The 22,710-nt window shown below is 39.7% G+C and overlaps 1 protein-coding gene across 3 annotated transcripts in view; it reads right to left on the bottom strand.

The window, feature by feature from the left end:
- Positions 1-4,269: 4,269 nt before the first annotated feature.
- The window catches only part of LOC131456083 (synapsin-3-like), a 112,924-nt gene continuing 94,483 nt past the window's right edge, over positions 4,270-22,710 (bottom strand). Inside the window, exons 8-15 of one of the 3 annotated variants that reach the window (XM_058624063.1) lie at positions 21,152-21,294; positions 20,085-20,159; positions 18,869-18,971; positions 11,789-11,920; positions 10,867-10,885; positions 10,619-10,787; positions 9,749-9,911; positions 4,270-9,171 (exon numbers count right to left, since the gene is read on the bottom strand). In XM_058624063.1, the coding sequence (XP_058480046.1) occupies positions 9,788-9,911; positions 10,619-10,787; positions 10,867-10,885; positions 11,789-11,920; positions 18,869-18,971; positions 20,085-20,159; positions 21,152-21,294 (765 nt within the window). In that variant the 3' untranslated portion in view covers positions 4,270-9,171; positions 9,749-9,787. Of the gene's footprint in view, positions 9,172-9,736; positions 9,912-10,618; positions 10,788-10,866; positions 10,886-11,788; positions 11,921-18,868; positions 18,972-20,084; positions 20,160-21,151; positions 21,295-22,710 lie in introns of those variants that run through there. The other 2 variants (XM_058624062.1, XM_058624064.1) reach the window with 2 other exon arrangements.

The following is a 22,710-nucleotide window of genomic DNA, read 5'->3' as shown; positions in this document are numbered from 1 at the left end:
ATCCAAATAAAAAGGTGCTTTGATAAAAACTCATTGACTTGAGTAAAATTTAAATAAAACTATTTGGTCATTGTAACAAAAATGCTTAAGTTCAAATTTGGATACATGGTGTAAAAAAAAAAAAGTTTGGGTTTTATAATAGATGATAAAATAAGCTGGAAATCTCACATAAAACACAAACAACACAAACTGACATCACTCCACATCAAAAATATTAAAAATCTACTGATTTTACTGGTTCATTTTAAAAAGCATGCATATATTGTAGAGCAATCCACAACCTGCTCCCAAAAAACACCCAACAACTATTTTCACTAAATTTTGTTTTCATGGGAAAACTAAATTAAAAACCTCTGTGCCTGCACAATATTAAAAACCTTTCCTTCTTTCAATATGTGGTGTGGATAATTATGTTTTAGGGGTGTTTTTGGTGTTTTTGTTGTCTTATTTCACACACTGCATGCTTATTTTGTTTGGTGTTTTTGATTCAGTGGAAATGTGTCAATATCACGAGTAAATTGCACTTCACTTTGCCGAGACATGGAGAAGGGGTGGGATTAAATAAGCATTGCTTCTCCTACTCCTTTTCAAACATGTTCGTTTTTGCATTTTGAATGATATTGTTTTGTCTTTTTTTGTAATACAGCAACATGTTTGAAATAAACCTTTGAATTGAATTGAAAATGGAACCACATGCAAGGTGTTTTAGTTAGAAAGCAGAAAGGAGGCTGTAAGATCAAAAGCTGAAGGACACGTCACGTCACTCCGGTCTTTCATCTGACGCACAGATATTTTTCTATTTCAAAGATAGAAAAGCTGAATATAAAGAGTAATATTTGTGTGGGATTCAGACTTTTTAAGGATATCCGTGTCGTGTCGGGTCAGATTGGCATTACTCATAGTTTAGTAGCTTTATTCTGCATTCATCTCTCGCTTATGCAACACTTTCACAACATACTTGTGTGTTATTTGTGGTACATTCAACTGTACAGCAATGTCAGGAGTGCTTGTGTTGCTGCTGTTATCGTTATCATTATGTAACATTTAACACAAGGTGACTCAAACGACAATGCAAGTGTTCAAGTGAATATGCCATATGATAATAGTCAGTTTTCAAACACGATAGAGACAGAGTTTGCCTGAGAATGACATTTGAAGTGAAATTATACTAGACACTGCAGCTGTATTTGTTGATTTTTAAGTAAATCACCTCTAATATCGCAGGTGAACTAATGTATAAATTAAAGTGAGCACTCGCCATGGAAACTTAATGTTGTTTCTCTTAAAAACAAGAGGTTAAAGATCACGTCCACAGTGAAAAGGTCAACATGAAGAAGGGTGAGTTTTGTTTGGGGGGACAACGCCCCCTCCTGGTTTGTAACTTCAGTTGTTTTTTTGTTTTCTTCCTCACTTTTCCTTCCCTCGCTCATGTACCCTCTAAAATGCTGCCCCTACTTCCTGCGGCTGTTCTCCTCCTCCTCCTCCTCCTCCTCCTCCTCCTCCTGCTGCTGCTGCTGTAACGCACATCTATCACCTCGCAATTACTGCCCAGTCTTCACAGAATCATCCTCCAATTCATCAACCACCACCCTCATCATCATCATCTGGACTCTGACTCCAAGACTCTACAAAGACTTAATCATCGCATTTCATGTATACAATCTGTAATAAATAGTTATTTTTCCACCAACTTATCTCTCCTGATTAATTAACCTATCGTGGGAGTGTGTAACAACCCTGGGCTCTACTTTGGGGGGGAAATGAAGAATTAGGACATAAACTTCAAGACCTTTGATTTATACAAGCAGGATTATCCTCACAGAGCTGGTATGGGGGCTGCAGGAGCGGCAGGAGAGGCAGGAGAGGCAGGTAAGGACCTGCGGCAGATGAGAGATTCGACATTCCATCTCCAGGGAGCCAGAAATAACAGAGGCAGTAGATTAGCATCAGGGCTGCCTGTAGTCTGGTATTCAACAACATGTGCCTCAGACTGGGACATAAACACAAAGCACAGCACAGTGGCATAAGTGAGTGAAAAAAATAAAATGTGCAGTTTGAGGAGAATTCTTTTTGGACATGGATTAAAGTGCAAGTCTGGTCTCTTTGTTTTCTCTAGGGAGACCTCCTGATTCTGAGGACTGCAGGTCAGTAGTCCTGATCTTGGAAGGCTGGTTTTCCCGCTAACAGACAGAAGAAAAAGTGGAGAAAGCCCCCAATGTCCCCACAACGAGCCATTTACCAAGCACAATGACTCCCAAGCTGTTAAAGTAGTAAAATCCTCCATTGTTCTGCTTGACAATATGATATTATAACAGTTTTTGGCAGGATACAACATTTAAACTTTTTTTTTTGTCCAGTAGAATGTACACATGTATGAAGCAAAATAGAAAACGTCACTCTTCACCAGCTGCATGAACTATAGCTATGACAGTATCCGTTTTTGTGTTTTACAAAATCTATCAATTCAAGCCCCTAATATTATCAATTGTTTCAATAAATACCCCCAGTTCCAAGCACTTTTCACCTGCAGTTTAACCAAATATTGTCCGAAATATCTGAGCGATGAGGCCGTTGTTGGAAAGGTAATAAAGCGTGCAGGTGTGTGTGCAGCGACATTCTCGATACCCAATGTGTTTCACATTATCTGTTCACATTCGGGCGGAACACAATTAATGTGCAGGCTGGACGTGAAGTGGGCAGCACATGAAAGGCTGCGTCTGAGTCCAGCAGATTTCACTGTTGGCTTTTAACGCCACAAGCTTCGTGCCAAGTGGAATAAAATATGGTAGTAATCCAAGATGAAGGGATTTTGGGGATTATCACTACATTTTCCGAAAGTTGCGTGCTGCAGACGGGACATTTTAACTGGGGAGTAAAGAGCCAGGATTTCTCTTGGGGTGACCATAAATGGAGAAAAGCGCTGAGACGCTCCCATCCCTGCAGATGACTTGTAGAAAGTGGAATGCGCAGCCACATGTATAGTAAAACTTGTTCCTTTTTAATAACAGAAATCTTGAACTTTGGGACAGAAAGGAGGAAAATTACAGAGAACAAAAATAACCCCGACACTAATACTGTAAGTTACAGAAATACATGAGATGCATCGCACGTCTCACAAATAAGCAACCGGACATTGATATCACATGACGACCAGATTTACACACCTGAGGCACAGAAGGACGGGCGGGGATGGGGGGGTCATGCCACATTTACACCAATATACAGAACATCACTACACTTAAAGTATCGCACAGTTCCACCCACCATTCAGCAGAGAGGGAGGGACACAGTGGACTGAGGGGAGCGGCAGATAAAACCCATGCAATGACAGTATTTCTCACATTTACAGATATGACTGAATTTGGACTTGGTTTGGCTATAGTGACACTATATTCAATTCAGATTCAGGTTATGTGTCAGGTCAACACACCCCCAAAGCTAAAAGACAAATAAAAAGCTCAGCGTAGCAGAATATTGCATTTCTCTCCAAAGCAGTTAAAAAGTGATAAATTAAAGGTGGGGTGAAGTGATTTTGTGAAATGAGCAGTGACTGTTTTAAAACAAAACAAGAAACAAACCACCTTGGTGTTGCATCTGTGACATCAACAGTAGTTTCTGGAAGAGCTGATTGCACGTTTGGAAGGGTGCGTGAAGCTGAGGCTGTGATCAGCTGAGGAAGCTGCCCATCTAGGAAACAGCATTAAAGGGCCAGTGTGTGATATTTAGGACGGTTTATGTAAACTACCCATGAGTATGTTTGCATAAGAGTGTACTTGCTTTCAGCATAACAATCATTTTGGTTTTCATAGCTTTAGAAAATAAAGGCCTTGCATTACAGAGGCCACCATTTTGTGTCGGCCATGTTTCTACGGCAGCCTGAATGGAAAAACATTTTGAAGAGGCTGCAAACGAATGACATCCTTTAAGAATGCCTTCAATCATTTGAGGAGTTTGTTTTCAAATGGTGCAGAGATTTTAGGACTGGGTTCTGCAGAACGCATCACAATTACCTGTGAATTCTGGAAATATTCCAAATTGGAAACTTTCCATGGGAATGTATGAGACAACAGTCCACACAGCAGACAGCGTATACAGCATTTTCCTGTTGAATAAGATGAGAAAAAAACAAAACCGTATTTGCGTCAAAATTGGCTTGTTTTAGCCAAGATTATGATGCAATACATTATTTACCAACTGGTTGGTAGTACTCAAACCTCCAAAATTGAAGATTTCCAGTTTATTCCCGTTAATTCCCATGGAAAGTTTCCAGTCCGTGTCAATCTAGTGTCAGCACACATGTATTCTCATCAATTTTAGTAGGGACTATTTCTCACTAGGAAATACCCTCATTTTATGTCCTTGCATTCTTTAAACGACGAGCAGACTTCCTCATTTGAACTCAAGCAAGTTTCCATGGTTACCATCTTCTTTGTTGTTTTTTTTGACCAGCTACCTACTGGACTGCAAAGCATTGTGCTACAGTCGATGTTACGCTCTGTGCTGAATCAAACTGGAGGTGTCCACTCAGGGTCTGAGTTGACCTGTGCGGAAATGTATATCATGGCGATGCGGAAAGTATGACCTGACCCTTAAAACTGCTTCTTTAGAGGGCATCTTAGGACATAAAGAGAGTAATATTTTGCAAATTGTAACTTGAAAATGATCATGAACATATTTGAGAAGACAAATGTATAGTTATAGTTCAAGAAGATGTTGGTGGAGTGAGTGAGTGAGTGAGTGAGTGAGTGAGTGAGTGAGTAACTGAGCAGCTGCATGCAAACGTTTGAATATTGGAGGAAATCTTGGTCGCTCTTCCTCAGGTTGATGTCACAAACAAAAACATATAAACACACTAATGTTCTTCTACAGCCCGCCAATCAAACGCGTCTAAAAACGCTGCTCATTTCACAAAATCTTCCAGTACTACCACTCTACAGTCAGTTTCTGCAGAGCACTGCTGAACTTGAGGTAGTTACGATAGTAAACTTTGCAGCTCAGTTCAAATACGGTCCAATCAAATACATTAGCAGGTGTGTTGAGAGACTACACAGCAGCTGAGCCAGAGATACACACACACACACACGTGATTAGCGGAAATCATCCACTCAGTGATTATAATCTGACCTCAGAGATGAGCACACGCAGCAACAACTAGAACCTCAACTCCTTTTTAAACCCATTAGTGCAGAAGAGCTGTGAAACATGACATCAGCGTTAACCCCGACTTAAATTATTCAACTGTGTGGTGAATTCACTGATACATCAGTGGCTGTGCAGGACAGGCCACTGAACGCCTTTAAAGGTAACAGACACAGTGATCAAAGTCAGTTCCTCAGTAATGTCACAGCTGTAGTAAAAATCCTCATGCTTTTGTTTATGGCTTATCACACTGCAGTATATAAGTGGTAGGCATCTTTATAATGAGAAGAAAAGAATGGGACTTTAACCATCAGTGGGCTCTCACAACAACAACAATATGCTAATTTGGTCCATTTTGACATGGTGCCAAAGGCAAAACACGGCATTAACTCAGAGACTACACTCAGATGTATTAGTACCCACTGTATGAACACAACACTCACAGGATTAGTAAAAAGGCAATAAAAGACAAGATCACTTGCGCACACTTCCTGGTGTTTAGAGGTGAACAGGCTGAGTGATCGTTTGCTGACTCTAAAACTACACAGTTTAAAGCTGCTGTCAGTTTAAAGCAACCATCACATCTCAAGGGGGTGTAAATTGTGTTTTGAAACAGAAACTACTGAATGTAAACTTGCCTGTGATTATTTATGGATTGAACTGTGTTTTAAATGTGCTAAGTTTAAGTTTAAGTTAAAACTACATATTGGACATTGGTTCATTGTTTTACCCAGAACACGTTCTCCCCGCAGTGGCTTCAATGAATAATATTTTCTATTATACATACTGAATTGAAAGGCTCATCATTCACTTAAAAGGGAGTGGAATAAAGTGACGCAGAACTGCATTGTGGGTCTAATGCTTCATTTTGCTCATGGTGCACCTTGCGGGTGTTAGCGCAAGTGCTGGCCAAACAAAGCACATTATGAAAATAAGCATTTAGCTCAAACACTACACAGACTCTGCCCAACTATGAATCATGGGTAAAATTGGGCAAAAAAAATCTGTTAGCCGTTGAATAAATGCTCCTCAGTCATCAAATATGTTCATGAGGTGACATAAGGAGGAAGGAAAGTAATGCTTACGATACAACAGACAGGACAGGACGTTAGCCAAAAAGTACATTTCACTGACAGCAGCTTTAAATATAAAGGACAAATGAAACATTCTGACAATAGCTGTAAATATTAGCAGTGTTAACTCGCGTACAGCTGCTTACATTACAGTAAGATGACTTCAGAGTTAAAGGAGCTTTCAGCACTACAGTGTTTTTAGCATTCCGTCATGGAACCAGCTAGCACTAACGTTATAACCGTTTACTGTTGTGACATGAAAAGTCAAACAGACATTTTAAATACAGACTTAGCAACTCAACTTAGCAACTACACAAACAGCTGACCGTGTGTAGCTCCACACACACACACACACACACACACACATCATTGCTTAGTGCAGTTGTTGGTTATGAGCAGTGTTGTGTGCATTGTCTCGAGCTAACACATACTGAGCTTTTTAGTGCAATAAACCAAACTTTTTTGCTTCTTTTTTTTTTTAAAGTTACCACCAGTTACACCGGACGAAAAATCTCCCCACAAAAAGCAACAACCTTGAAGCTCTTAAGGTTTTAAGCTTAAATAACAATGGGGTAATTCATATTTTTATTATTAACATAATTATTGCAAAGAAGGGCAGTTGTTTAGTGATAGAATTATTACAAACAGAAGTTTACAACTGTACACACACACATACACTACTATACATTTTGTACAGCTTCATGCATTTGAATATTTTTTTAAAAACTAGGACCATATTTTATTTTTATTATTCTTATTATTGATAACATAACAATGAAAACTTCCGACTTCGGAGCCAGGACAAGTCCATTTAAATGACTGAATACTACTAACAGATACACTTACTGCATTTTATGATTTTCTAGTATGTCCAGGTCCCTTTAAACCAAATTGGAGAAAGAAGAAAAAAAATCATAAAACACATCTGGGCTTATTGAGTTTGTAGCTCAGATAATCAAGGAGCCAACTACCTACCTACCTACCTACCTACCTACCTCACATCTCATTCATTTCCTGCAAAACGGTTTGGTTTTTCTCTGCCTGAAAAGAAACCTTCACTCTCTTTCTTCACCACGATTACAGGGAATGTTTTTCTGGGGAAAAAAAATATATATTTCAATCAAATTCTTGCAATTTTCTATTGTAACATTTCCTGTAAAAGATGTAATTTGGTGCTGATAATAAATTAATATCAAATATGCTAAATAATAAAATAGAAGTTTACAGCTTCAAAATAATAGAATAAAAGAATTGAACATAATAGAAGGTTAACCTGAAAGCGATTCCAATTAAATTGGACTTCAGTGAGGGCAGTGGGTCCTGCAGTTACTGCAGGTTGGCCATGAGAGACCATTAAAAATAAATTAATAAGATTTGACATTTTCATCTTAGTGACAACATGAAATTACGTTAAAACCTATTTGTTATTAAATTAAAAAAGTTGCTTTGCAAATTGTTATATCCACACGGATGGATAATTATGAACAATTTATGTAACCTTCTGTTTTGTAGCCTCAACAATGAAAGGTCTGATTCAAAATAATGCATCCTCTACACTTTTGTGTTGATTAGAATTATGTTTACAAGATTTCAACTGGGCTGTGGCTGCCTTTTAACATTTGTGTTTAACACCTGAGTGATAATTATATCATTAAGCAATCACTGAATTTGCATAATTTCCTCATTCTTCCCAGGAAATTAGAAATAAATTACAGTTGCTGTAAAACAAGACTAGTTAATCATGAGCTTGAGTTGGTTTTCTGTCAAGTACATTCATTTCCATGCAGTTCCAAAGCAGGATTTGTTAGAGCAGCGTCTGTAGCTTCTCTCAATGCAGATAAAACACACGTACACACAGACACGTTTGCGCAGAATTCATAGGGAGGACCCTCCTGGAGATAATGCATTCATTAGAACCTTACCCTAAATGCCTAAACTAAACTCAATTATTTCTCTAAAACCAGGTCTTAAACCCCCAAAAGCCAGTTAAAGATGTGAGGACCAGCCAATATTTCATCACTTTCCCAAAATTCCTTCACTTCATATGGATAATAAATGTTTTGGTCCTCACAAAGCCACCCATACAAGAACACACCCACACACAGGTTTGCACAGCTATTCTTCTTAAGACAGCATAACCCATCATCCCTAAACTTAACCATAACCATTAATGCTTAATCGTAAACATTAACCATAACCATTAATGCTTAATCGTAAACATTTCTCATTCTCACAATTCTCATCTAAGCCCTAAATTTAACCAGCTCTTCAGAAAAGAGGTTCTGCCTCATTAGGACAAGGTTTTAGTCTCCATGAGGACAATTGGTCCTGACAAGGTCAGTGTATATGCCAGAAAAGGTCCTAAAGAAATGCAAAAACACAAACACACACAAAGGCAAAAGATAAAGAAGAATGATGATGAATTAACTCCAATCCCAGCTGACACTTTAAGAGCATAAAGAGGATGAGGATATAAGAAGCAGCGTTACACAACTATTTCAAGCACATTAAACATCTCAGAATTCACCTCAAGTAGTTCTTATTTTACAAGCCCCCCACAAACTTCCTCCACTGTGCTTCTCAGCGCATCAGACAGAAGAGTGAGTGCAGGGGACGATCTGAGCTGTGATGGAAGACGACGGCTGTGAGAGCCCGTTCAGCAGATTGCACCATGTGAAATCACAAGCGCATGGGTTTGATGGCTGTCTGATTGTTTTCCTGACCCAGTGCAGGTGGGGATTTTTCTTTTCTCTCTTTTTTTTTATTTCACGTTATTAAAAAGCACTTTGGTAGTTTTAAGGATTCAAGGATTCAACTATGTAAAACCAATATGTGTCTACAGCACAGGTACGTGTGAGAAAACGCGGCTGCTGGCGAAGATCGCTGGTGAAGCGTGCGGGTTCAGGTTCTCGTGGGTTAGACTGCGACTGTTTTCAGATAAGAGTATTGCTGTTGACATCTGGAAAACAGATTGGAAGCTGCGTGTCAGTTGAAGTTATGGGAATACATGTGTCATAAATAATACATAAATAAATCACACGACAAACTGTTTCACAGGTTGGACAGACAAAGGATGGCAAGCAGTTACGGCAAGATCAACGATTTACCACTAGAAGGGCCGGAGTGTGAACACTGATGTGAATGCATCAATCACAGATGCTTTCCAACTGCACTTTAACTTGAAACATGCCAAATACCTCTTTAAAAAGGCTCAGTCCACCTACTCAAACCATGAAGAACTGTGGGTCAGACTGAACTTACCTGGACCTGGTAAACTGTATGTGTTTATGTAATCATGACTGAATAACAAAAAGGAAACAGATCACCAAGTGGAGTAAAACTTGCAGAAATTTAAATCATTACTTCACTGTTGGGCCTTTCTAGTGATAAATGTACGGTTCGTTTGACGGCAGCGGGTTTTTCTGGGTCTTAAATTTCACAAACAAGGAGAAAGAAGAGGAAGCTGAGGCTCAGTGGAAGAGGAGAGACCCCGTAACAGTTTCACCAGTCAGGTTTTTTTTAAAAAAAACCCACACCTGATGATTAACAGGAAGAGGAAGCTCCCGGGAAAGTTCTTAGTCAGAGAAGAGGCTGGCGAAGGACTGTCGGAGGCTGCGGATGGTCTCGGCTTTAGCCTCGTCGTCGGTCAGGCTCCCGCGTAACGTCTCTGTGAAGGTGTTGGTCAGTGACTGGGATTTGCTGCGCAGTAAACAAAGGAGTGGTTACGTTTAGAGGAAAGATGAAAGTGAGAAAAAGTCTAATCTTGAATATAATTTGTACTTTACAGATATTTACCAATCAAAAACAATGTTTTATCAGCAATTTAAAGAATAATTCAGGCTCTCACTGATATAGAGAAAATCAACAATTTTACATCAAGGCACAAAGGAGTAAAAATTTGTTAATTTGTGATGTTTAATGTTTGAAATCTTTTGTTTTCCGAAATACCTAAAGAGCACAGACTTATCAAACGAGGCAGCAGAAGACCAGCATCTCCTGTGTCCCTACAAGCTAGAAATACTCATTTTCTCTATGGACTGTTTTAAAGATATCGTGGACTTAAGCAGGTGTAGATTTTATAAGGTGAGGCTTTCGTTAAAGCTAAAATCAGTTTTTCCTTCTGTTCCTGACAGTAGCCATGTGACAGCACGCTTGGTGTGTTCATAATAATATTATGTGAATACCTTTTATAACCACACTTACTGTAAAACTTTGTGAATAGCCAACAGCTTGTTGTATGGAAACGGTGATTAACATAACTGTCCCGATAAATGCCACTTGTGCCACAATTTTAATGCATCTTTTGCATTACTATTAGTTATTTATTGTTGGATAAGTAAGTAAAGATGAACAATTATTACCTATGTTTGAATAAAAGGTAAAGCAAAGTTTGTGTGTGGACTCACTTTAGCTGTGGTGACTGTTTCTGAGATCCAGGACCAGAGGGGGCAGGGATGGGTCCAGGCTGGAAGGCCTGACTGGGAGAGGTGGTGGCTGACCGGGCTCGCTGAGGTGAACCCTGCGCCGACTGGGATGGAGAGGTGGAAGAGGAGCGGTGTCCCCCTGTGGCAGAAACTGTCATTACATGAACTGAACATTCATTCACTACATCACTGCAGAGGTGAAGTGTCAAGGCAATGGAAGGATTTCTTACCTCGTCTGGGCTGTGTAGTCTGTCCATGCAGAGGGATTTAGAGAAAAATAAAATGTTTAAAATGTTACACAGTTCAATATCATTTTCTGTGTTCTGCTGGTACTACTATTGTCTTCAAATATATTTGATAGGAGCATTAGAATTAGAGATTATAGTAATAGTAATAATCGTAGGAGAAAAAGTAAAAATAGCAAAAGTAACTTCACTTAATTAATACTCAGTTTCTTATTTATGCTTCAGTGAAATGTTTTAGTCGTCTTGGTTTAATCACACACCTCCAGTCTTTCAGTTGATAGTTTACATTGTATCATCCTGATTGGTAGTGTCAACCTCTTTATTTTTGTGCTACATTTTCATCATTTTGATTTCTTTTTCTTTCGGGTACTGCCTTTTTACGGCTCACCACATCTATGAATTGGCAGAGATTTTTAAGCCGGATGCCCTTCCTGTTGCAACCCTCTCATATATCTAGGCTTGGGACCGGCATAAGGAGTACACACTAGATGCGACCTCCCCCGTGGCTGAAGTGAAAGTGTCTGATGAGCAAAGGGGATTGTGTACCTTGCTCGGGGGTACCCCAGCCCTTGACCTGGTGGGGACCCGAACTGGCAACCTGTTGTTAAAAGCCAAGTTCCCATTCTGCTTGGCTATGGGCTGCCCAAATTTCCAGTTTGTTGTTACCCTGCCCGCTCCTTCCTCCCAATGTCATTAAAGGAACATGACTGGTAAGATGTCATTTATTCACCTACTAACAGTTCTGGCTCCCGATTGTATACAGTGGAAAAGTTTCTCCAAGAAATACCGTCAGAGCCGGAGATTAAGCAAACACCATAATCAGCAACACTTTTCAATTAAATTATTACTAGTTATTATTAATAGTACTCCGAGTCTGAAAATAGCGGTAGCGGCTGTGTGAAGGTACCTTGACACAAGACGGCTGAGGTGTGGACACTCCCAGAAGCACCTGGGCCATCTTGCTGAGGACCACCTCTGTGATGAGCTGTTTATCTTCCTCCACATGTTCACCAATCAGAGGCATTGAGCTGTCCATCACCTACATAACAAAAAAAAAAACAGCCAGTCAGAATCATATACTGAACTGTTTCCCACCACTGAAGGCACACTTCATAATCCCACCACTAGATGGCCCTGCTGTATTTCTTATCTTGAGAATCAAGTGTGACCATGTCACTGATAATGGACTCGGTGTTGTTTTGCCAGCAGTGATGAGTCATTTTCAGGGATCACATACATAGCAATATTCCCTTACAGGAAGCTATGATCTACACAACAATCTGACAGCCTTAAATACCATTAATCATCATATGCACTGAGCATGACACTGTCTTCTCTATGTTCCCATGCACTCTCATATTTCGTCCTGTGTCCTGTAGAAGGGTAGTAGACAGATTTGTTCTCTTAAGTTTCTTTGAAAGTCATCATCCATCTCCAGTCGCTCAGGCTGCTCCGAGAATAAATCACATGAATAATGTAATAGTTAAAATTTAAACTCATTTTGTTTACTCTGCATGTGCGGCCTGACATGAAGTATTGCTGCATGTTCAGGCCTCATGAGATAAAAATGTTTAAACACGTTGACATAATCTCTACTGGAACATGGAGAGGAGTCAAAATGGTAAATTTTAATGCACATCTCATCTCAGATACAGCTATTTATTGGCAAAAAGGCACCAGATTTAATATTTTTACTGATAAAACGTGACTCCATGTGTAAATATTATGCTACCCTCGGTATGACTCGGAGGCGGCAACGCATCAAATCCACTGCCACACAAATAATTAACCTCAAAGGCAAACAAAAACAACAACTTTCCCACCACTTGAGCTCACGTGCACGCACACGTGTAACTCGCAGAGCACATGAGGCTCAGAGACCCGACGTTCCTGCTTCCCAGAAGACCAAAACAAACAGGGGCAGAGGAGTGTGGCTGCTGGTACTGATGGTTTGGATGCAGATGCCTGGAGTGTTGGACGAGGCTGCAGCACCGCGCCCCAGCCACAGGCTGTAAACAAAGCGCAGGGAATGCAAGCATGTGCTGATCCTCGCGTACACAGTTGACGCCAGCCGCAGCCCAACCGCGCTGCAGAGAGAGTGCACAACTCACACTCTAAATAAACACTGTGCCAGCTCACTCAATGTGTTTCCCCCCTTTTTTTCTCTGTGGCTGAAGCCGTTTTATTAGTGGCACCAACAGACTTGATTTGTCTCTCAAAAGGCAATTTAACCCTCATTTGTGAACTAAATCAAGGTGGTGTGGTTTCGTTTAAAGTGAAATGACATGATCTTTAATAGCACATGGCACCAGTGATGAAGATACACACATTACAGAGACGGCAGCATGCAGTCCATAATGACACACTGATACAAACGTCTATATATCAGCAGCTGTTCTTGAGCTTTGGATTGTTTAACACCATTGGGGACATTTTAGGATCATGCAGAACAACCTGGAGCTGCAACTAATGTACACATCAGTTGATTTAAAAATCTTTTTCTTCCTTTAATCGATTGGTTGTCTAGTCTATGAAAAAGATGGAAAAGAAAATCAATGCAAACTCCACCAGCCTGTGACATACTTAATCTGGAAAAATATCTAAACCCCAATTGAACTGAAACACAGAAAAGCCTAAAAGAAAATTGTATTAAATACCCTTTTTCAATTATTTCAACTCCAAACACACAAAAAGGTACTGGATTAAGCAGTGATTGGTATGAAAGGACAAGTTTAATGAATAGGCTAACTAACTGCAGGGGTAACTGATAACCACTATCATCATTCAATGACACCAGTCACATGTCAATTGTGTTGTATCATTCTGAAAGTCTTCTCAATTGTAATGTCTCTTCCCTCTGAAGTTTGAAAAGATAAGTAGCCTAACTGAGCCTCACATGCCAAATAAGGTCAGAGTGATAACAATAATTTGATCACGACTGACTTTTCTCCTACAGAAACTTAATCAAACTTAATCAGATCCCACTTAACTGACTCTACATGGACTGTCTATTTATAAACACATCTACATGGATCATAGCTGGGACATTAGCTTGTAAGCCTTATCTTTTACCCCAATATTGTGACTGAATTCAAACAGCTGCATATGGAGCCATTAATTGGCAGCTATATGTTCAGGCAGGAAAATGTCATTTCTGTTTGGTCTCAAAAATGATGAAACATTATGCTGCATCCTCCATCCGAAAACTGTCAGGCAATACTATCAGACGGAGGGAGTGTTTGTTTGTATACAGCTGCTCTACAGGGGAGGGCGGCGACAAAAGGCATTTATCCCGTCAAACTGCTGAATGTGTTTTCAGTTTTCACTTCCTGTGTGGACCATGGTAATGTCACCGGGTGACAGGAGATCTGAACACTGTTACACTAGGAAAGACAGACAGATTAGTCTTTGAGATTAGAGTTTGAGAAATTAAAATGTCAGATGTTTTTTAAACGGAACTTTGCAAGTCTGGATGCTTTTTTGACCGTTCCTCTAAGGAGCTCCCCGTACAGTTTCCGAGTACATATTATGGCACCACTGTAAACATCCATCCATCCATCGCCTACTGCTTTATCGTCGTGTTATAAAAAACTCACTGCTGAAGCTCCCCCCCCTCCCTTCCTCTCTCCTGGCCATGTGCATTTGTTTTCAACGGAGCCGGTGAACACAACCAGTTGAGCCATGTCCATGCCGGTCAGCATCTGTTTTGCATGCTTCTGTTTTTTTCAGTTCTCACCATTCCAAAAAAGCCAGTCTGATATTTACTTATGTGTTTTCTCTTCCTCGCTTCCTCTTACAACGGTTTTCTCTCTGCTTCTGCCATGATGAACATCTACAATAATCTTATAGGTGGTACCTGAGTGTGTGTGTGTGTGTGTGTAGTGACATTAAACTAGTTGTGTTTCTTGCAAGACCAGAGACTTTGAGAGAACTCCTGATTCTGAGGACTCGGATTAGTGGCCCTGATCTTGCAAGGGTTGTTTTCTGCTAAGAGACAGCCCCCAATCTCCCTGCAACAAGCCATTTAACCACTGACAAAGACTCCGAAGCTGTTAAATTAGGGTAGAAATCCTGCATAGTTCTCCTTTAACCAACTAATTTCCTCTTTGTTTGCTTGGTGTCGGTGTTTTAAGTTTTAACTTCTCCTCCTCTTCCCAATATATACTGGTATTCCTCTTAGTCTGCAAATTTTGCTGTTGCCATTTAGGAATTATAATTTGTCTTTGTCTGTGTGAAGGATATTGTTTCAAGATTATTATACATTTCAAAGGTAATTGTGCCAATTGTATTCAGTTAACTGGATCAATAAGGCGCGTAGGCCTCAGTCAATGGTGAACATTTAATAGTGCAATGAAATTGAATCTTGTAAAACTATATACTGCTCTGCCAAAACCAATGTTCAAGTACATCAAACATGACATACAGTATGTTTGGGTAAGACCTTCCAAAGCCTTCCCTGATGTTAAATCCTGTGTCAACCTCCTGTTTCACATGGAAACCAGCAATTAAAACATTTAATGGGAGCAGATTATTTCTTACATTCTTGAGTGGAATGTGTGCACCGGAATCTGGATGACTGAGGGAAAAAAATATATAAATCCAAACATCCACACTATGTTTTTATGTGCACGAGTTAACCAGTAGTGGGTTCACACAGTTCTACACGAAAACCCTCACATCCATATTCGAGAGCCCCTTAAAGTCCTTCCTTTGCTGTGTGTTGCCAGGTTCTTGGCTATGGCATTGGTGGCGAGGTGGGGTGTGGCCTGGTGTTTTGGCCAGCTGAGTCATAACCACAGGGGACTGAGCAAAGGCCTGGCAAACGAGCACCAGGCTCCACTTCAAACGCTTTGTGGTGGCGAGCAGAGCTGAGATCCACCCTGCTGATTTATTGGGAAACAGAGTCATCTTGCAGAAGACCGGAGCTGCCACTGGCCTTTTGAGTGGTGGAACACAGAGGTGTTTTTCTGCACTTTTATTGAGCAGCAGTGTTCTGTCTGGACAATGTACTGCGCAGAGAGCACAACATGTGACATGTGCTCATTGAAAATGATGGTGCAGTCATGATTCAGGGGTGGGGGGGTGGGATGTTTCCCTGGGAAAACAACTGAAGCTGTAAGATAGCAGCGCTTGTGCTCCTACTTGCCAGCTTAATGATTTTTATGATTCACCCACAGAAGTTTTCCATATGCTGGCTCTTCTTTCTCCTCCCTGTCTCTGTATCATTCAAACAGCTGCTGTTTAGTCTAATAAGTGCACGTACTGAGTGAACTAATGTCATGCCACGTCCCTGTTGAATTCTGTACGAAATAAAAAGGGGGAAAAAAGCAACTTCCACACGTGTTATCAGCAAAGTGACATGTGTTAAGTACATGTCAAAAATCAATTTATAATGTACTCCTAAGCCCACAAAGTGCCTTTCTTTTCAAGTGTTGTTTTATTGTATGGGTGTTGACATGTGACATCATGCAGGGTTGGAAAATAATGTAAAATCTGCAATATGTTTATTCTCAAATATAATACCAGGAAGAGCTTTTTAGATGTTCAGTAAAAGTGGCAGTGTCAAAATAAAATATGAGCTAAATGTAAAGTATAAAAACATAAAAAGTACATTGTTTCCCTCTGAATATAGAGTATAGAGCAAACTACAGGCCAGTCCAGATGATAAAAAAAGAGAAAAGTCTTGACTTTTAAACAACATGCTCAACAAATCACACATGATTCTAATTTTTGGTAATGTGAAAGCACTCTAAGAAGTAACTTTTCACAGATGGTAATGCTGCAATGTTAAAAAAAAAATAGAAAGATTCCCCGGTGGTTTTAACAGACAGTGTTTAGTACTTAGATTATTTGAAATAACATCATCAAGTCGTCTTGCACAACGTGTTTCTTTTTAGTGACATCGCGTTAGTTTTTTTGTCACGTCACATGTCAAACCGTAATGTATAACACTGTCATGTCAGTTGACATTTGGCTTGTATCAGCTGTGTTGTGGGATAATCATGGCACATCATCCTCCACCAAACACGTTTCCAGTCAAGTGTCACAAAGCCGGAGTTTGCTTCATGCAGTAAACTGCTCATGAAGAGACTTCAAGCACCTTGTTACTTTTCATTAGGAAACGGTGTGTGATGTCTTTGTCCGGAACAAATAACAAAGTCCCACTGTGATGGGCCAACAGCGTGTCCCTGTTGTGGTTAATTAAATTCCATCATGCCGAGGGGTTGGAGAGAGAGAGACAGTTAGATATTGATGCGGAGGAGGAAATAGATCATTGAGGGAACGTTGCTACGCCACTGTGTCGCTGGTTTCACTGTCCAAACAGTCTGGCTCTACGACTACACATCTCTTGGGAGTTGCTAGATATTTCCTGAGATAGTTTGAGGTTAAAAAAGGGGCAGTTATTTTCTCACTGCTGACCTCACACAGCAAACAGATAGAGATGTGTAATGTCACGTTCTCTGCTTAAATGTGGACATGCCAAACGTCCCGTGGCAGCCTGTTTCCTATGATTTGATGGCACAGGAAGCCGCTCTAAAAACAATCACTCACAGCCGATGAAACAGCATTTTATCTCCTGGGTGTAATCCTTAAAAGGGAATTTCCACTACTTATTATCTAATTATATAGTTTATCATCAGTAAACCATATGTGAGGACTGTCCTCAGGCAGTGTTCACCTTTCTACTATTCTTTTAACCTCCTGTACATCCTGTTTGAAAAAAACAAAAAACAGCACAGTATGGCTAAACCTGTCTAAGCATTTTTATAGTTTTTTTTGTGTCAAATATGAAAATGACAGCGAGACAGTGAGAGCAGATTGAGCTCTTCTATTTTGAAAAGAGCATGGCATGCCCTTTTCTAAAAACCCTTGTTACTATATTGCATTCTAGTCTATTTTAGGCTCCTTATTGTCATTTATTTCCCATACTGTATGACTGTGCCAAAAACAGCATCTCTAAAAAGAAGCCTGTGTTCTTCTTTGTGAGGGATGATAACCAAAAAAGGAGCTAATGTTTTCCTAGTTTGGTATCAAATTGCCCCCCTGGCCCCAATATTTTTATATTAAACCTATATGATCTCTTTTTAGCTACTTGGTGAATGTTAGTCCAACATTCACTCTACGTTTAGCACAGTATTTGTTTTCACCAACTGTATCTTTAACTGCTTATCAAAACCTTTTGGGATAAATATAAAAGAAAAAAAACCCAGATAAGGACTGTAATGGTGGACACACACAAACACAGTGGCGGGGTCAACAGGTGCATGGTTTTGCTGACATGGAGAAATGTTCAACTTTTCAAGCATCAGCAAGAGTGTCAGCTAATCAGATATATCAGATATAACGTATCTGAAAAGTTGAGTAGTGTGGTTTAAACACATCAACAACAACTGTAGAAGAGACATCAAAGCCCAATTTCAATAATTGTCTGTGAATTAATTACCATGAGTGATGCCTTTTTATTATTATTTTGTATATTTTCAGCACGTGTGGCCTTACTGAGTATTCAATTGTAATTGTTTTACAGCTCATGTTCATTCCACTGGGGAATACAACCCTCCATATTTGAAAGAATAACCCTGCCAACCCTGGTTGTGTCAAGTCAGGCCAAAGCCATTTTAATTGTCTTTAAACTTAAAGCTACAAGTCCAATGCCAAAGAAATAAACAGCCTGTGCTGTCAAAAGCAATGAGTCAAACTGTTGAATCCTGTTTGTGTTTGGTCTCCAGACATATCATTATTTCAAGGTTCTGATAATCATGTGTAATTAATGTGGCTGGACCCTTCTACTGCTGACATTAACTATGATATGACAAGTATTATCAGCAAGGACAGAGACACTCTTGACTTTAAAATGAAGCTGGTACAAAGGTGGCTATTTGGGTTTCCCCAAAAACACAGATGGTGCAGAATATTAGGGATATCCTGCCTCGTCAAACAACCCCTGTACAGAATTGGGTTGAAGTTATACTGAAAACACACTGACCTCGATGATATAGTCTTTGCCGTCTTTTCCGTGGACAGCCTTCACCGCACAGACATCAAGGCCACCAAACATCTCGGCACAGGAGTCCACCCACAAGCGATATCTGGTACACAGTGTTACAAACAACAGATAAGTCAGTATTTAAAGTCCTAACATGCTCCCATGATACCCAAAGTGTAATAATTAGTCTTTGGTGATAAAACAAAGCCATATAATGAAAATGTTGTGGGTTGCAGTCAAGTATAATAATAACAGGTGTCTCAGGATTTGTTAACCCCCTCAAAGTGACACATTTCATTATGTACTGCATGATGATGGAGCAGTGCCTTTCAAAGCATGTTCTATGATTTAAGTTTGACATGGGCCACAGAGGATTATTAGCATTTAAGCTGGGCTTCTGCATTCTTGGCTGCTATGGAGGTATTTTAAAACATGAGCTGGACTTTACTAGACTTGAGACTGATTTACACCTTTACTCGTTTGATAATTGCTGTTGTATAAAGTTGCAGAAAATGTATTATTTATGCTTCATTGAAAGGTTTTTAGTCATCTTGGTTTAATAACACACCTCCAATCTCTCAGTTATTCTTTCCACATGTGACCAGCCACAAACAAACCAGCAACAAGTAGGCCCAATCTTTTTTTTTTTTTCAAAAACATTCTGAGATTTTTGTTTTTTACAGAATATGCAAGTTGAAATTTCGCAGAAGCCACTCAATGCTTCAAATCACAGTATTGTGGGTCTTAAAACCATAAACTTTGTATTTGAATTAGGGTTGTTTGATCACTGTGAAACAATTCTGGGGTGTGGTGATATCACATTCCAGGTCTTTTGTTGTTTTTTCGGCCGATCAGCTGCATGTCACAGAGGAAGCACATGGCTAATTAATACGCAGCCTCTGTTGCGGAGGCTCCTCACTGTTACTGCTGCTTTGAGAAGCTGCATGAGTTTTCAATAATTTTGATTTCTTTTTCCTTTGGATACTCCCTCTCTAGGGGTCACCACAGCATATTGATTTGGTGGAGATTTTGTACGCCAGATACCCTTCATGCTGCAAACCCTCCCATTAACTCGGGCTCAGTATCTATGAGTAAAAGCCACAAGGTAGTGGAAATAATTCATGATAATGAAATGATTCATGACACACAAGTTTCTTCAAAGACGTAAAATCTACAGGTTGGCATTCAACATTCATGTAATTGGATGATTGCTCACCGGTCAGTCATTGCGATCTGTTCCAACATGGCTGAGCCTGTGTTTGCCTTCCAGTTGCCAGAAATAGATGTTCTCCTGTAAATCAAAGGAAACAATCAGGAAAGACACAACATTTACAGAACATGTGGCTGAATAAGATACCTCATGGGAGACGCTATTGTTAATTCCTCACAGATGATGATAATGACTGCAATCCACACCTACATTTTGTTTGTGTCACAGCCATTAACAAGCATGCTTTCACAGTGAGGCCACCGGGGAAAAAACGAGGAGAGATAAGGTTTGGCTACTCTGTCTCCGTTTTTTGGTGAAATCATTTCTTAGACATCTCTTAGACACAGAGACTTGAAAGGTGTTGACTCAAATTCTATGTAGCTATACACTTGGCTGCATTTACAGAAAAAGGGCTCTTGCTTCCAAATGGGTGTGTATTAAGGAGGAATGGGACCGTGACTGTGTGGGAGCCAGGCATTGTTGCTGAAAAGTGCCTGCACAGGAAGAAACACAAAGTAGTATCTTTATAAAAGCACATTTCTGACAATCTTATCCTGCTATAGCCTGATATTGTTCTGATACCAAGTGACCTGCAATATGTAATCTTAAAAGTACATCATGATTAAATAATTTCACTGATGACCATTTATGACCATGACACGTTTTGATCATTTAGCTCTGTAGCTGCTTGAGATAGTGCAGCAATAGTGCACTGCGGAGGCTAATCTGATATACCCAAGTTATATAATGTTAAAAAGATAAGCAGTAAAAATGACTTGGCACCACTCGCTTACCATTTTGCATTGGTCAGCATTAAGACAATATCAGTTATACTTTGTCCCATTTGTCTTGTATTGGCAATGGGTAAACTTCATCTATCATTGCAGTTGTAAGAATGTTCTACAGACTCCACCTGCAGACAAGAGAACACTTGCAAGCCTCTACCTTTATGGCTGTAAAATACATAAATACATCCAAACAAGTGTATATATATATATATATATTCTACAGACTGCTCTTATCCTTTGTCAGAACTACTCAGTGTATGACGCTGGTTGTGTGAATCGTCTTACATGTACGCCTTGTAGTTGTTGCCGATCTTCTGGATGCGGATATCGTACTTGGACAGGACGTAGGGCTCGGTGGTGACGTAGGTCCCGGCCAGAGCCACCACACTGGTGATGTCCTGGAAGTCCTGCTGGTTTTCCACTTTGATCTGAGGGAGAGATGACACTCGTTTTCAGCAAGTGGCTAATTACAAAGTGAGCTGTCAAAGCTGATAGTGGCTGCTGTTGAATCCCACAGGAATTTAACACTTGCGCACAGGAGCGATGATAAATGGTGACTGGATGGAGACATTGCCAAAGAGACTGAAGATGTAGACTGAGCATATTTGTTGCAGTAGCCACTCACCAACATAAGACAGTGATATGACATGAAACAGTTTTTACTGGAACTTGCAGGATCTCCTTTTCTACGCTCCTTATCTTAAATACAACACAGTTCCCAGAGATCACCTGTCCTTCAATGGTCAGATGTCTTCTTTGATGATGTGTCTGTTCGAGTTGCTCTGTTCTTTGTAACATTTAACAAATGGCACACAGATTTATGAGGTATTTTCTATCAGGTCGTGGGAAAAGGTACATATTAAGAGAAACACTCATTAATCAGCAGCTACAGTGTATGGTGGAGTGTCAGAGCTCGGTGTGTAGGATGGGAAATGATTCAGCCCAGAGTTTCCAATCACTCATCACGACCCGTCTCACTGGTATCATCACTGGTCTACACAGAGGAAGTTCCAAAAAAGACAAAACTCTTTGTTTAGCCATTCTGACAATGAGTTAAAAAATGTAAGTTTAAGTAAAAGTAGATGTAAGGGTCATTATCTCATTCTAAAAAAGTCAGAATGTTAACTCTCATCTATATGTAACCATTTGTGAGGTCTAAAGAAACAGTTTTAAAGCCATGTTTATATGGTTTTGGGTTTATTGCACTTTGACAAATGAACAAATAGTGAAAACCACTTGAAGAAATACAAATTGCTGGGGTGGAACAAAGAAATTCAAAGACGCTTTTAAAATAAAGCGGCCCTGACTGAAAATGAAGAGAGCCAACAGTAGGAAAACAAATAAAGTCAAGCTGTGAATGGTGAGAATGATACCAAAGCTATGAAAGTAATGTTTAAAAGAAGGACTAGCAACTTTAATGGTTTCTTGTGGTCTAATAAACAATGTTGTCACTTTGAGAGGTAATAACAAGAATATGCTTGTTAAAACCCACATATGAAGCTGATCTACGGCAACAAAATCTATTAGCCTGTCAAATGAAGTCATGAGGCCGACGAGCAAATACGTTTACATTTAAGTTGGATGGAGCTTTAAAAACCATATTTAATCATCAGTATAGAAAAAAAAGGAAATAGTGACTGACACAATGGATGTCTTGATTACTACGATTATACCACTTGACGATCATATAGTGTCCAAAACGTTTTATATGGTGAGCCACTTTTCAAAAAAGACAAGAGCAAATTTGTTCATGACATAATGACTACCTTTATAACCACATACTGTATTTAACAGCAAATATTATTTTGAATAGGTAAACCAGCTATTTCCTGGATCTGCTGCTT

Source organism: Solea solea, chromosome 3 (assembly GCF_958295425.1).
Source record: "Solea solea chromosome 3, fSolSol10.1, whole genome shotgun sequence".
In the NCBI taxonomy this organism is placed as follows: Eukaryota; Metazoa; Chordata; class Actinopteri; order Pleuronectiformes; family Soleidae; genus Solea; species Solea solea.
This window is presented reverse-complemented; position numbering and strand designations above follow the sequence as displayed.